At 36.7% G+C, this 15,448-nt stretch overlaps 1 protein-coding gene across 2 annotated transcripts; it reads left to right on the plus strand.

Moving 5' to 3' along the window:
• The first annotated feature begins 13 nt into the window (after nt 1-13).
• MRM2 (mitochondrial rRNA methyltransferase 2) lies at nt 14-6,685 on the plus strand. 2 transcript variants are annotated; one of them, XM_001379030.4, is made up of 3 exons: nt 14-99; nt 4,322-4,611; nt 5,681-6,685. In XM_001379030.4, the coding sequence occupies exons 1-3, from the start codon at nt 92-94 to the stop codon at nt 6,121-6,123; spliced, it is 741 nt and encodes a 246-aa protein (XP_001379067.2). In that variant the 5' UTR covers nt 14-91; the 3' UTR covers nt 6,124-6,685. The 2 variants fall into 2 exon arrangements, with proteins under 2 accessions (XP_001379067.2, XP_056660282.1); XM_056804304.1 differs by having other exon boundaries at nt 27-99; nt 4,361-4,611.
• Nucleotides 6,686-15,448: the final 8,763 nt, after the last annotated feature.

A 15,448-nucleotide genomic window follows, 5' to 3' on the forward strand; every position in this document is an offset into this window, starting at 1 on the left:
TCGGGGAGAATAGTTTCCGGCCGCGCGGTGGCAGGGGAGGGGACCACCAAGAGCAGAGCACCAGTAATGTGGCTGCCGCGGTGTCGTCTCCATGGCTGGGTAAGCGTCGGCTCCCCTTCTTTTGCCCTCCCGGAAACTGGTCCCTCAGCGGCAAAGGGACCTTGGGGCACCGAGGCTCAGGCTTTCGGGACGCTGGCATCCCAGGGTGTCCCTGTGAGCCGAAAGGGAACGAAGGCACTGTTGTTATCTTGGCATTTATACCTTTCACTTAATAGATGGGGGTAACTTGGGCCCTCGATCAGCTTGCACCCAGATAGATCAGGAACATTGCTCGAGCCTGAGGTTGAGGTTGATGTTACCTCATTTAGAGACACTCGGGGGAACTTCTGATACACTTTTTAAACTCTAGTCAGAGTCGACTCATGTAATTCTTTTTTAATGGGAAGCAATGGTTCTCACTCCATTTCTGCCTTGCATGTCTTCGCCCGAGTGTCAGTCATATTTGTCCACCCCTTCACAAAGGCTTCATTTGTTAAGATGACTTTGGTATTCTGCTTTTTGTTATTTACTCCTCCTCGACCCCCCAGACATTCTTCCCCATCAGATGTGTTTTCTGCCTTCTGCTCAGCCTGGTAGGGGTTCAGATACTGTGACCTGCGAGGACCCAATGAAGCGTATTTCTCTAAGGGTAATTCGTATTTCAGATGATGTTTCTTTAGTGGTAATGTTAGCAAATTAGGGCTATAAGGCACATAGATGATGCGGTGTGATTAGAAAGACACTTGAGGTCAAATGTGACCATAGTCATTTCTTAGCTGTGTGAACCTGAACAAATTACTTAACTTAATCTCCTTCAGTTTCCCCATTTATAAAATAGGATAATGATAACATCTATTTTCCAGGGTTGTTGTGAAGATCAAATGAAAATTGTAAAATGCTTTGCAAACCTTTAAAGTGTTATCTTCCTCTCAAATATATATTATTATGTGTATTGTTTTATATAACACTAAATAGAACATTTTAATATGTAACATATAAGGACATATGCTAATGTAATATGAATATTAATACAATATTAATATATACATAACACATGTTTGCTATTATATGTATTTAGCATGTGTATTATATAATGAGAATGTTCTGTATTTAAAATGTGTAAAAGAACACAGTATACACTATTTCTATAGCACTTTGAGGTTAGTCATGTAGTTTATAATTATTTCATTTGATAGAATATATTTACATAGAGTTACTACAGCTATTCACAAATATTTAAAACTGCTTATTTAAGAAAAATATAGCCTCAGAGTGTTGCATTTCATTTATGGGCCATTGCTACAAATTCTAAGAGCAATACAAAGATTTTGTATGACAAAGATATGTCATTTTGGTCTTCTTCAAGTAAAAAGGACAGCAACCAATCAGCAGAAAGCACAAACTACAATTCTGAGTTTACTTTGGGGATATGCAATAGCTACTTGATAGACACATAAAACTCATGTTTGTTTTTTTGAAGAATGGTATGCTTTAATCTGCATTTAGACTTTGCCAGTTCCTTTTATAGCAATGGATAGCCTTTTAAAAAAAATAATTTATTTCTTTATTTAGAATATTTCTTTCCATGGTTCCATGATTCATGATTTTTCCCATCCTTCTTCCCTCCCCTCTCCCAGAGCTGACCAGCAATTCCACTGGGTTATACATGTGTCATTGTTCAAAACCTATTTACATATTATTAATATTTGCAGTAGAGTGACCTTTTAAAACCAAAACCCCAATCATATCCCCATGGAACCATGTGATTGATCATATGTTTTTCTTCTTTATTTCTACTCCCACAGTTCTTTCTCTTAATATGGATAGCATTCTTTCTCATAAGATTGCCCTGGGTCATTGCATTGCTGTTAGTAGCAAAGTCGATTACATTTGTATCGGTCTCTGTGTACAACATTCTCTTGGTTCTGCTCCTTTTACTCTGCATCCATTCCTGGAGGTCATTCCAGTTCACATAGAATTCCTCCAGTTTATTATTCCTTTTGGTACAATAGTATTCCATCATATATACCACAATTTGTTCAACCATTCCCCAATTGAAGGGCATCCCCTCATTTTCCAATTTTTTGCCACCACAAAGAATACAGCTATAAATATTTTTTTACAAGTATTTTTCCTTATTATCTCTTTGGGGGTAGAAATCCAGCAGTGGTATGGCTGGATCAAAGGGCAGGCAGTCTTTTAAAGCCCTTTGGGCATAGTTCCAAATTGTCCTCCAGAATGGTTGAATTAATTCACTATTCCACCAGCAGTGTATTAGTGTCAGAATTTTGCCACATCCCCTCCAACATTTATCACTTTTCTTTGCTACCATATTGGCCAGTTTGCTAGGTGTAAGGTGGTACCTCAGAATTGTTTTTATTTGCATTTCTTTAATCTGGAGGGATTTAGAACACTTTCATGTGATTGTTGATAGTTTTGATTTTTTCATCTGAAAACTGCCTATTCTTATCCCTTGACCATTTGTCAGTTGGGGAAAAAAACTCATGTTTTTCCAGTAGAAATGAATGACTTCTTAAGTTTATAACAGAGGCAAAATGTCATACAGGATAGAGCTTCAGCCTTTGAATCAAGATATGCCTCTATCATACTAGCTAGCAGTTTGACTATGGACAAGTTATATAACGGAGGTGGGGGTGAGGGGGTAACTAGCAATTCTATGTCTTTAAGTTGTAGACCTGTCTTGGTGGAAGGAGCTCCTTATATGATCAAATTACAGAGATAATCCAAAATAGAAATTGTAGCTTGCTGTGAACCAGAGTCTGTATGAAGGACTAGCTTAAATGCCTAATATGTGTAAAACAGTGTGCTAAGTGTTGGGGATACAAATGGACCAAAAACAAAGGAGCAAAAAAAACCCCAAACCCAGTCCCTGCTCTCAAGGAACTCCCACAATGGGGGAAACAACACATATAAGAGATTTTATTTTAATTTTTTCTTTCTTTTTAAAAAATTGTTTCCTTTTAAAAAAATTTTCCATGTTTACATGATTCATTTTCGTTCCCTTCCTTCTTTCCTTTGACTTCCCAGAGCTAACAAGCAATTCTACTGGGTTGTACAAATGTTATCACTTGAAACCCATTTCCATATTATTAGAGTGATTTTTTTTTTAAAAACCTAAACTCCAATTATATACCCCACATGGGAGATTTTAGTTATAAGTCAGAGGAAAGATTTCATAGTCCTTAGGGTATGGCAGCAAGGCAGATGGTAATTTCTTTAATGTCATTTTCAGTAATAAAATTATATTTCTGATGATTTGATAGTTCCAAGGGCTTGAGAGTCAAGACTATCTTTTCCAGGCCTTCAAGAGCTGTGGCTGTTAGGGAATAGGTGGTAATACCAGTCCATAGGTTGTAGTTGGTCAGTTGTTGATGGTTATAGTTGGGATGAGACCAGTCTCTCAACCTGCTTTGAAGTCTTTTCTTTTTCTTTTTAAAAAACATATCAAACACAAAAAAGTTAGACTAACTGGTATGTAAGGGGATGTCAGAAGAAAGCAAGCAAGACTGATAACACATTAGGTGGAACTTATGTGGGAACATATACAAGATGGGTAGGCATGGATGGGTTGCAACTTGTAATCAATAAAATGTAAGTTTCTTGAGTAGAAATTGTTTCATTTTTTTAATATTTCCAGGCCCTGGCACAGTGCCTAATACATAGTGGGCACTCAATCAATGCTTGTTGATTGATGGAAAAAAATGGCCAAAACTTTTTTTAAAAATGTCCTTTAAACTTTTAAGAGTTAGATAATCCATATGTAAAAATCTGCTATTATTTTTGTGCCATTATTTCATGTCAATAGGCTACTACCAAAATGATACCTTATTTCTCTTGGTATTTCTAGGTTATCTACTAAAAGGCTTAGTATAATAGAGTAACTATTTGTTGAAGTAAAGATTCTGATGATAACAATCATTGGACTTGGAGTCAGCAGCCCCAGATTTGAGACCTCTTCTGCCACTTAGTAACTCTAGGTTTGGAGACCAATCCTATGCTACTTCAAAGGTTTTATAAGTGGAAAAGTATAGTATATAGTTAAGTTAGTATAGTATAGTATATAGTTAAGTTATATAGTATAGTTAATAGTCACAACCAACATTGCTAGCCAGTATTTGCAAATATTTCTTAAAAAGTTTTTATTAGTATTTAGAAAATAGATTTTCTCTGTATAGAAATTGAAAAATAGGAGATGTCTTCTTTCATTTGATAGCAAGAAGTGATTGCAAGCAAATCCTGTTTGTTTTGTTTCTTAAAACAGATACCAAAAGTTGACTTATGTCTTCTTTCAATGTCAAAGATTTCACACTGCTATAAGCAGGCATAGGGGCAAAACAGCTACAGAGCATCTCTGGCTGACAAGGCACTTGAAAGATCCATTTGTGAAAGCTGCAAAAGTTGAAAATTACCGTTGCCGAAGTGCCTTCAAACTTCTGGAAATAAATGAGAAGCATCAAATTTTCCATCCTGGGCTTCGGGTTTTAGATTGTGGTGCTGCCCCTGGTGCATGGAGTCAAGTAGCTGTCCAAAAAGTCAATGCTGCAGGCACAGGTAGGTGTTTGTTAAATTGACATGGTTGGTTAAGTGTCATTTTTTCTAAGAAGGGAGTAGTGATAATCCACTGTATGGCCCTGGTCAAACCACATCTGGAGTATTGTATTCATTATGGAGCACTACATTTTAGGAAGTAAAGCTGGAGAGTTTCCTGAAGAGAGTAATCAAGATGGTGAAGGGCCTGGAATTTATGCTTTCTGAACATCAGCTGAAGAAACTGGAGATATTTAGCTTTGGAAAAAATGAGACTTGTTGAAGGGGGTGGTGGTGGTAGAGGATTATTGATACCTATCTCCAGATAGCTCATGGACTATTAGGAGGCAAGGGATTAAACTTGTCCTTTTTTACTTCAGAGGGAAGAACTAGGAACAATGGGCATAAATTCTAAGGGATATTCAAGTTTGATTTAGGGAAAAATATTATTCTCCAAAATGAAATGGTTTACTTTGGAAGATATTGGTTTCCATCTTACTAGAGGTCTTCAAGCAGAAGCTGGTGACCTTTTATTGGGTGCAATGTAGAAAGGATTCTTGTTCAGGTCAAGGTTATACTATATGACCTTACTCTGAGAACCCATTCAATCTTGCAACCCTGTGATTCTGGTCCATTCCAGTTATATAACCATATACTTTTAGTTCATACTTTAATCATTTGAGCCCATTTAAGTATAGGGAAATAATGGAGATAAATGACCAAGGCTGAAATGAGGGTAGGGAGTTTGAATATTCATTTGCGGACAAGAGCAGAAAGGAATTTGTGCATAGAATATTTTGAGAAATGAAGCAATTGGAATTAGGAGAATGAAAGATTATCATTGTAGTTTGTGCTTTTAATACTTGAAGGGTCTGTGATTTGATCTGATTATCTCCACCATTTCAAATTGCTACCTTTATTAGATGGTCATAATGAGTTCCTTTGGATGAATTTGTTGGCACACTGATTGGATTTACTGATCTAATTCAGAGCTATTTTGAATTAGTATAGACTTGATGTATTCAATGGGTCAAAATATTTATGTAAGAAGGAATAGTATTTTAATTTATACTAATAATCTCTATTATTTTAGATCCCAACTCTTCTGTTGGTTTTGTCCTTGGGGTGGATCTTCTTCATATATTTCCATTGGAGGGAGCAATTTTCCTCTGTCCTGCTGATGTAACTGATTCAAGGACCTTCGATAAAATTCAAGAGCAACTTCCTGGACAGAAAGCTGATGTGATTTTGAGTGACATGGCACCCAATGCAACTGGAATTCGGGAACTTGATCACCAAAATCTCATAAGCATGTGCCTGTCTCTTCTGAACTTTACTTCAAGCATATTACTTCCAGGGGGAACATTCCTCTGTAAATTTTGGGATGGAAGTCAACGACATCTCTTACAAAATAGGCTGGAAAAAGAATTCCAGAATGTCAGGACTATAAAACCTAAAGCTAGCAGGAAAGAATCATCAGAGACTTATTTTTTGGCAAAATCATATCTAGGAATCAAAAGATCTCTGAAAGAGTAAAAAGTTACATTTACTTTTACCATTAGGATTATTGGGGTCTATATTAATAAGAAGTTTGAATCAGACCTTGAACTGTTGCTATATAAATATAAAGTATTATGTACTAAGCACAGATTAGGAGAACTTTTATTTTATTGGATCACAAACAAGATTTGGAGCTGGGAGTGCTATTAGAAATTATGAAGCTCAACTTCCACCTCTCATTTTATAGATGCAGAAATCGAGGCCCATAGAGACTTCTTCAAGGTTGTAACAGAGCCAGAATTTGAACCCAGCTTTCTCCACCTCCCTTCCTCCCAAACATTAATTTGTTTTCTTTAAGAGAAAGACAAAGCACCCATATTTCTTCATGGCTTGTCTTTTTTGCTCTTGTCTCTTCATGTCTTGAGTTTGTGTCTTGTCTTTTCATGTCTTAAATTTTTATGAATTTTTGTGTGGAGAAAGGTCTTTGGTATTGAGACCATCTATCCTTCAGGAGGTATATTTTTTGTTTTATGCTTTAAATCTATATTCATGTCATAGCACTAAAATGCAATATTAAAACAATTTCCAAAAGAAGAAATAATGTGTCACATTCATTTATTTTCCTATTCAACATAAGTTTAATAATAATCTTGATTTCATTATTTTAAGGATTTTTTTCCCACTAGTATTTAAAAAAATTTCCTAAAATCAAATTTATGATGATGATATGCTCATTCTTTATGAAGAACTTAATGATTGGGTAATTATATATTGGAACACAGGAGAGCTCCTTTCCTCACAAATTTTAGAAATGAGGCTTAGGCCAGAGGAAGCAGCAGAAGATCTTTTGAAGTCTTTAAAAGACTGATATATATTAATTTAAGGTCGCCAAGGAATTCAGCTATGTAATTCCTAAATGAAAACTCAAGTCAGCAGTCAACCTTTTATGGAGTTTAATTACAAACAGGAGGAAGAAAGGAATTAGAGAGAGAGAGAGAGAGGGAGAGAAGGGAATAGGGCTTAAATACCCCTTCTGTTTAGGCTGGGCCAAAAGGCCCAAGCCCTTAGATAGCTGGGGCAAAGAAAAGAGATCAGTCCCTATTACTCACGTGACCAAAATGGAGAAACAGTCTCAGAGGCCCCCACCTTCAGCTTCCTTCAGAGCAAGCTTCTCAGAGCACACTCCAACCACTCAGACAAACTCCTCAACCCCCCTGAGTCTTCAGACCCCTCTCTCTTTAAGGAAACCATCCAAGTTCCCTCCCCTCAGTTCTCATATCTACCAATCACTGTCCATCAATTTCCCTGTGCCAATGGAGGCTCTAGCTTAACCCAGGACCGCCCAGAGGTCTCTGGCTTTGCACATGTCTGTTGAAGGTCATATTTTCAAATAATTAAATCTTTGATCCTTTGCTACAGCCCTTCCTAAATCCTGTTAACCTGAGTAGGGTAGAGATTGGAATAATTAAATTTTGATCTATGCTGCAGCCCTTCCTAAATCCTGTTAGGACTGAGTAGGGTGGAGATTGATTCCAAGTATCTCCATTGTATCAATTCTAAAATCAATCATGACTCAAAGAAATTCCTGTTCTATGCTTAAGCATAGGTCAAAGTCCTTTCCATTGTTCAGCAAAAGGTTTCTGTCCTAAAGTAATCTTAAGAAGGGAGGAGGAGGAACCTCCCATGCCAATGGGGTTCACATTCCAATAGACTATCAGTAAGAAATTTTCCAAGTATGAAATTTCCCAATGGTGAAATTTCCAACATTTATAAGTCTAAGGAATTTTAAGGTTTACAAGTCACTTTTGAGTTCTGTCATTTAGATTTATAGTTAATAATTACATTGAGAAGGTAACAGTTCAGTCATTAGGGAATTTTGGATTTATGGACATTGATTTTATTAATTTTTCCAGATCAACCAATATGGTCTCACAAGTATCCAACTATACAGTTTTCAGATGTATTCTTCTCAATTTAAATACTTTGATGCCTAATATGTCCAATAGTGCTAGATCCTGGCTATATAAAAACAGTCTAAACATTGTCAAATTCTACTGGGGAATATTACACTACTAGAATTTTAGAGCGTGTTATGTATGTAATCTCATTTGATAAATTCATAGGCATTTAGATTATGCTGGACACTGTTATGCACTGTGCATACAGATACAAAGAATAAAATAATCCCTTTTCTGGGAGCTTAGCATTAAATGGGGGGAGACAATGAGTACATTATAAATAGATTCAGAATAAATATAAAGGAAATGAATGATAAAATGACTTACTACTAGTTGTCATTTTGGATTTGAACCAGGTGTTCCTAATTTCAAGTTCAGCACTCTAGCCACTTCTACCATGTTGCAGAAAAAGCAATGAATTTGTAGTCAGAGGACATGGGCTCAAGTCCCACCCATCACACTTAGTATCAGTATGACCCTAAACTACAAAGCCAGTATGATACAACTCTTTGGGCCTCATATCTCATCTGTAAAATAATGGCTACTGTGGCCCTTTCTAGCTCCAAGCGTATGATCCCACCATTTGTAAAAAGGTAAGTATGGGCAGAAGTTCATAAATATGAGGTAATTTGGAGAACAATAGTAATGACTGTTAAGGGTAAAAATTAGGGTTGTTGACTGAATATATTTACTAGTGGTGGCCAGGGTTTAAAATATTCAAGTCAGATTGGGATTTTTATGGTGGTTTAATTACAATAGTAGTAAGAAATTAAGAAGAGAGAGAGGAAAAGGAATTGGACTGCTCTGGCAAGTCAGATAGGAGTTCAGAGGCCTAGGAAAAGGGGCCTTTTCAATCTAGCTTGGCTTCCAGCCATGAGGCCTCCTCCAAGATGAAGGATCTCCTACAGGAGGTAAAGGAAAAGAGGAATCAGCCTAAATCACTCACCAAGCATACTAAGAATGCCTCCACAAGCTCCCAACGCTGAAAGAGCCCCACATCTCTGCGCACGAGAGAGAGAGAGAGAGAGAGAAAGAGAGAGAGAGAGAGAGAGCTGTGAGAGGAAGTGATGCAAAATATATAGACTGTTCTTTACATCACTTTCTGCATCGCACATGTACCAATGGTAGCTTAAGCTTGACTTAGGACAGCCCAGGGGGGTCTGTCAGTTGTTTCTTATTTATTACTTGCTAGCACATGTCATTCATAGGCCATCCTCCTCAACACTTAATCCTTACGTAGGGGTGTATACATTCCTGATTGCTAGAATTCTAAGACTAAGCAGGGTGGAGTCAAAAATTCACATAGCTTGGGTATCAGGAAAGGTTTTAAATAGGAAGTTGCAGCTGAGTTGAATTTTGAGGAAAGCTAAGGATTATAAAGGCTGTTAGATGGTGCAGTGGATAGAGTTCTAGGCCTGGAATCAGGAAGACCCAAGTTCAAATTTGATCAAAGACTTTTATTAGCTGTGAGATCCTGTGGACCCAGTGCACTTAATCCTATTTATCTCCTTTGTTTCCTTATCTGACTAATTAGGAGGCTATTGCAATAGTGTAGGTGTTACAGTTAAAAGAGTGGTTGTCTTGAAAACCCCCCAACAACCCTCCCCCAGAGACTACACCAAGAGAGGCTCTGTTAAAGCTCCAAGAGGGAAGACTGATAGAAGTCCCCAAAAAACAAAAAAATGAGAGGAACAAGAGCACAGACAAATACAGGGAGTAAAGAAGGGGTGAATTTAAGCAAACAACAGAAAAAGAAGAAAGAAACTACAATAGACAGCTACTACTCAGCAAATGGAACAGAGGGAGAGAGATCAGCAAACGATAAACCAGAAATCCCAGTGAATTGGATACAGGCTGTGGAAGAACTCAAAACACAACTAAGAGAGGCCGAAGACAATTGGGAAAAGAACTTAAAAATTAAGATAAGTCATCTGGAAACAGAGGCACTTGAACCAAAACAAGAAAATAGTATCTTGAAAGTCAAAATCAACCAGTTGGAAAATGAGGCAAAGGAGATGAAAGATGAGGCAAAGGAAATGAAAGACGAGGTAAAGAGGATGAAAGACGATCTTCAAAGAAAATCAGACCAGAAGGAAAAGAACGACCAAAAAGCGAGAGATGAAATCCAATCTATAAGAACCAGAATACAACAACTGGAATTAAGTGACCTCACAAGGCAGCAGGACACTATAAAACAAAACAAAAAGAATGAAAAAATTGAGGAAAATGTGAAGCACCTCATTCACAAAACGGACAATTTAGAAAATCGTTCAAGAAGAGACAATTTAAGAATAATTGGACTACCAGAAGACCATGACAAAAGAAAAAGCCTGGACATAATACTAGAGGAAATTATCTAGGAAAACTATCCCGAGATCCTAGAACAAGAGGGGAAAGTGGAGATTGAAAGAATCCACAGATCACACCCTGTATTTAATCCCCAACTGACAACACCAAGAAATGTTATAGCCAAATTCAAAAACAATCAGATGAAAGAACAGATATTACAAGCTGCCAAGAAGAAGCCATTCAGATACCATGGAAACACGGTGAGGTTAACACAGGATCTGGCTGCATCCACACTGAAGGACCGAAAGGCATGGAATACGATATTCTGGAAAGCAAGGGAACTAGGTCTACAACCAAGAATAAAATACCCATCAAAACTGACTATATTCTTACAGGGGAATGTATGGTCATTCAACACAACAGAAGAGTTCCAAGCATTCATAAAGAAAAGACCAGACCTGAACAGAAAATTTGATGTCCAACCACAGAACTCAAGAGAATCATCAAAAGGTAATTAAAAAATAGGGGAAAAAAACAAACAAAACAACAACAAAAATTTTATAAGAGACTCAATAAGTTAAAATGATATGTATCCCTATAAGAAAAGAGGTCATTGGTAACTCTTAAAAACTGTTGCTATCATCTGAGCAGATAGAAGAATTACACTCAGAGGGAACAGTGACAAACTGTATAGGATGAAAGGACAAGACATAAATAGGTATATAAATATATGCATGCACAAATACATACATATGTGTATGTATATATATACATGACTAGAGCTAAAAAAAAAGAGGTTATGACTAAAAGAAATGGGAAAAGAAACAAATGGGGGTAAATTTATACATCACAAAGAAGCTCATGGCGGGAGGAGGGAGAACATCAATACACTGGAAGGGTAAAGAGGTTGGAGATAGGAAATACTCAACTCTTACGTACTTTGAAACTGACCCAAAGAGGGAAGAACAATCCAATCCATTGGGGAAGAGAATAGATTTGCGCACTATAGGGGAGTAGAAGGGTAAAAAACCGACTGGTGGGGAGGGAAGCAGTACAAGGGAGGGATAAGGTGGGGGGGATTTTAAAAACACTACAGGGGAAAATAAGAGAGGGAATAAGAAGGGAGGGGGTAGAAAGGGAAGTAAAATAAGGGGGGGGCTAGGGGGACTGACTATAAACAAACATTGGTGTAGAAGGAAATAGTGAAAGAAGAAAAGACAGGACCAGGAGTAGAAATCAAAATGCTGGGAAATACACAGCTAGTAATCATAACTCTGAATGTGAATGGAATGAACTCACCCATAAAACGCAAGCAAATAGCAGAATGGATTAGAATCCAAAACCCTACCATATGCTGTCTGCAAGAAACACACATGAGGAAGGTAGATACGCATAGGGTGAAAGTAAGAGGATGTAGCCAAATCTATTGGGCATCAAATGATAAAAAGAAGGCAGGAGTAGCAATCATGATATCGGACAAAGCCAAAGTAAAAATAAATCTAGTTAAAAGAGATAAGGAAGGTAATTACATCCTGATAAAAGGCAGTATAGACAACAAGGAAATATCTGTACTCAATATATATGCACCAAATGGCAACGCATCCAAATTTTTAAAGCAGAAACTAGAGGAGCTCAAGGATGAAATAGATAGAAAAACTATACTAGTGGGAGATCTGAACCTTCCCCTATCCGAACTAGATAAATCAAATAAAAAAATAAACAAGAAAGAGGTGAGAGAAGCAAATGAAATCTTAGATAAAATATTAGTTAGTAGACATATGGAGAAAAATAAATAGGGACAAAAAGGAATACACCTTTTCAGCAGCACATGGTACATTCACAAAAATTGACCATGTACTAGGGCACAAAATCATTGCAAACAAGTGTAAAAGGGCAGAAATAATAAATGCAACCTTCTCAGAGCACAATGCAATAAAAATAATAATTAGTAAGGGTACATGGAGAGATAAATAAAAAATTAATTGGAATTAAACAATGTGATTCTCAAAACCAGCTAGGTAAAGAACAAATCGTAGAAACAATAACTTCATTGAAGAAAATGACAATGGTGAGACATCCTTTCAAAATCTATGGGATGCAGCCAAAGCAGCACTCAGGGGGAAATTTATATCCTTGAGTTCGTATATAAACAAATTAAGAAGGGCAGAGGTCAATGAATTGGGCATGCAAATTAAAAAACTAGAAAGTGAACAAATTAAAAATCCTCAGATGAAGACTAAATTAGAAATACTAAAAATCAAAGGAGAAATTGATAAAATTGAAAGTCAAAGAACTATTGATTTAATAAATAAGACTAGAAGCTGGTACTTTGAAAAAACAAATAAAATTGACAAAGTACTAGTCAGTCTAATTAAAAAAAGGAAAGAAACAAACCAAATTGACAGTATCCAAGATGAAAAGGGTGACCTCACCTCTACTGAAGAGGAAATCAAGGCAATCATTAAAAACTACTATGCCCAATTATATGGCAATAAATATACCAACCTAGGTGATATGGATGAATATTTACAAAAATATAAACTGCCTAGATTAACAGAAGAAGAAATAGATTTCTTAGTCCCATATCAGAAAAAGAAATCTAACAGGCCATCAAAGAACTTCCTAAGAAAAAATCCCCAGGACCTGATGGATTCACCAGTGAATTCTATCAAACATTCAAAGAACAGCTAACCCCAATAATATACAAACTATTTGACATAATAAGCAAAGAGGGAGTTCTACCAAATTCCTTTTATGACACAAACATGGTACTGATCCCAAAGCCAGGCAGGCCAAAAACAGAGAAAGAAAATTATAGACCAATCTCCCTAATGAATATAGATGCAAAAATCGTAAAGAGGATACTAGCAAAAAGACTCCCACAAGTGATCAGAAGAGTCATTCACCATGATCAAGTAGGATTTATACCAGGGATGCAGGGCTGGTTCAATATTAGGGAAACCATCCACATAATTGACCACATCAACAAGCAAACCAACAAAAATCACATGATTATTTCAATAGATGCAGAAAAAGCCTTTGATAAAGTACAACACCCATTCCTATTAACAACACTAGAAAGCATAGGAATAGAAGGGTTGTTCCTAAAAATAATAAACAATATATATCTAAAACCATCAGCTAATATCACCTGCAATGGGGATAAACTAGATGCATTCTGTAATGAATAAAATTTAGGGGAGAGGGGGAGACTGAGGCAGGTAGAAATTAGTTTCTCTCTGCAAGGAATATATATTTTTTAGAGGTTTATTAAAGGTTAAAGATTAAGAATATACAAGTATGAAACATGTGCCTAGGCCAGAGGCCTAGACAAAATAACCTCACATCATGGAAGAGACCTCTCTGCTCCAAAAACGGAAGTCCAAAAAAGCCCGAGCCCTTCAAAAGCCTTTGCTTAAATATCTTCTCGATCTCGGCCCAGGTGAGATTACAAGGCATTCTGGGGAAGTGGAGCAAAGGCTCATGGGGATTGTAGTCCTGTATTCGAGTCTATTTTTTACAATTCCCAATAAGATCAGAAGTGAAACAAGGATGCCCATTATTACCTCTATTATTTGACATTGTACTAGAAACACTAGCAGTAGCAATTAGAGAAGAAAAAAGAAATTGAAGGCATTAAAATAGGCAAGGAGGAGACCAAGTTATCACTCTTTGCAGATGACATGATGGTCTACTTAAAGAATCCTAGAGATTCAACCAAAAAGCTAATCGAAATAATCAACAAATTTAGCAGTTTCAGGATACAAAATAAACCCACATAAGTCATCAGCGTTTCTATATATTTCCAACACAGCTCAGCAGCAAGAATTAGAAAGAGAAATCCCATTCAAAATCACCTTAAACAAAATAAAATACTTAGGAATCCTGAAACAAACACAGGAACTATATGAACACAACTACAAAACACTCTCCACACAACTAAAACTAGACTTGAACAATTGGAAGAACATTAACTGCTCATGGGTAGGACAAGCCAATATAATAAAAATGACCATCCTACCCAAACTCATTTATCTATTTAGTGCCATACCAATTGAACTTCCAAAAAATTTTTTTTACTGATTTAGAAAAAATCATAACATAGTTCATTTGGAAGAACAAAGGATCAAGGATATCCAGGGAAACAATGAAAAAAATACAAAGGAAGGGGGCCTTGCAGTCCCAGATCTCAGACTATATTATAAAGCAGTGGTCATCAAAACAATTTGGTACTGGCTAAGAGACAGAAAGGAGGCTCAGTGGAATAGACTCGGGGTAAGTGACCTCAGCAGGACATTATACAACAAACCCTGAGAACCCAGCTTTTGGGATAAAAATACACTATTTCATAAAAACTGCTGGGAAAATTGGAGGGCAGTGTGGGAAAGATTAGGTTTAGATCAACACCTCACACCCTACACTAAGATAAATTCAAAATGGGTGAATGACTTGAACATAAAGAAGGAAACTATAAGAAAGGCTAACACAGAATAGTATACATGTCAGACCTTTGGGAAGGGAAAGATGTTAAAACCAAGCAAGACATAGAAAGAGTCACAAAATGCAAAATAAATAATTTGGAATACATCAAATTAAAAAGTTTTTGTACAAACAAATCCAATGTAACTAAAATCAGAAGGAAAGCAACAAATTGGGAAGCAATCTTCATAAAAACCTCTGACAAAAGTTTAATTACTCAAATTTACAAAGAGCTAAATCAATTGTACAAAAAATCAAGCCATTCTCCAATTGATAAATGGGCAAGGGACATGAAGAAGCAGTTCTCAGCCAAAGAAATCAAAACTATTAATAAGCACAGGAAAAAGTGCTCTACATCTCTTATAATCAGAGAGATGCAAATCAAAACAACTCTGAGGTATCACCTCACACCTAGCAGATTGGTAACATGACAGCTATGAAAAGTAATGAATGCTGGAGGGGATGTGGCAAAGTAGGGACACTAATCCATTGTTGGTGGAGTTGTGAATTGATCCAACCATTCTGGAAGGCAATTTGGAACTATGCCCAAAGGGTGCTAAAAGACTGTCTGCCCTTTGATCCAGCCATAACACTGCTGGGTTTATATCCCAAAGAGACAATAAGGAAAAAGACTT

This window comes from Monodelphis domestica, chromosome 7 (assembly GCF_027887165.1).
Source record: "Monodelphis domestica isolate mMonDom1 chromosome 7, mMonDom1.pri, whole genome shotgun sequence".
Lineage (NCBI taxonomy): Eukaryota > Metazoa > Chordata > Mammalia > Didelphimorphia > Didelphidae > Monodelphis > Monodelphis domestica.

Excerpts from the sequence above, each read along its gene's own strand:
- MRM2 (XM_001379030.4), top strand. Across the intron at positions 4,612-5,680 it reads AGTCAATGCTGCAGGCACAG|ATCCCAACTCTTCTGTTGGT; the intron begins GTAGGTGTTTGT and ends CTATTATTTTAG.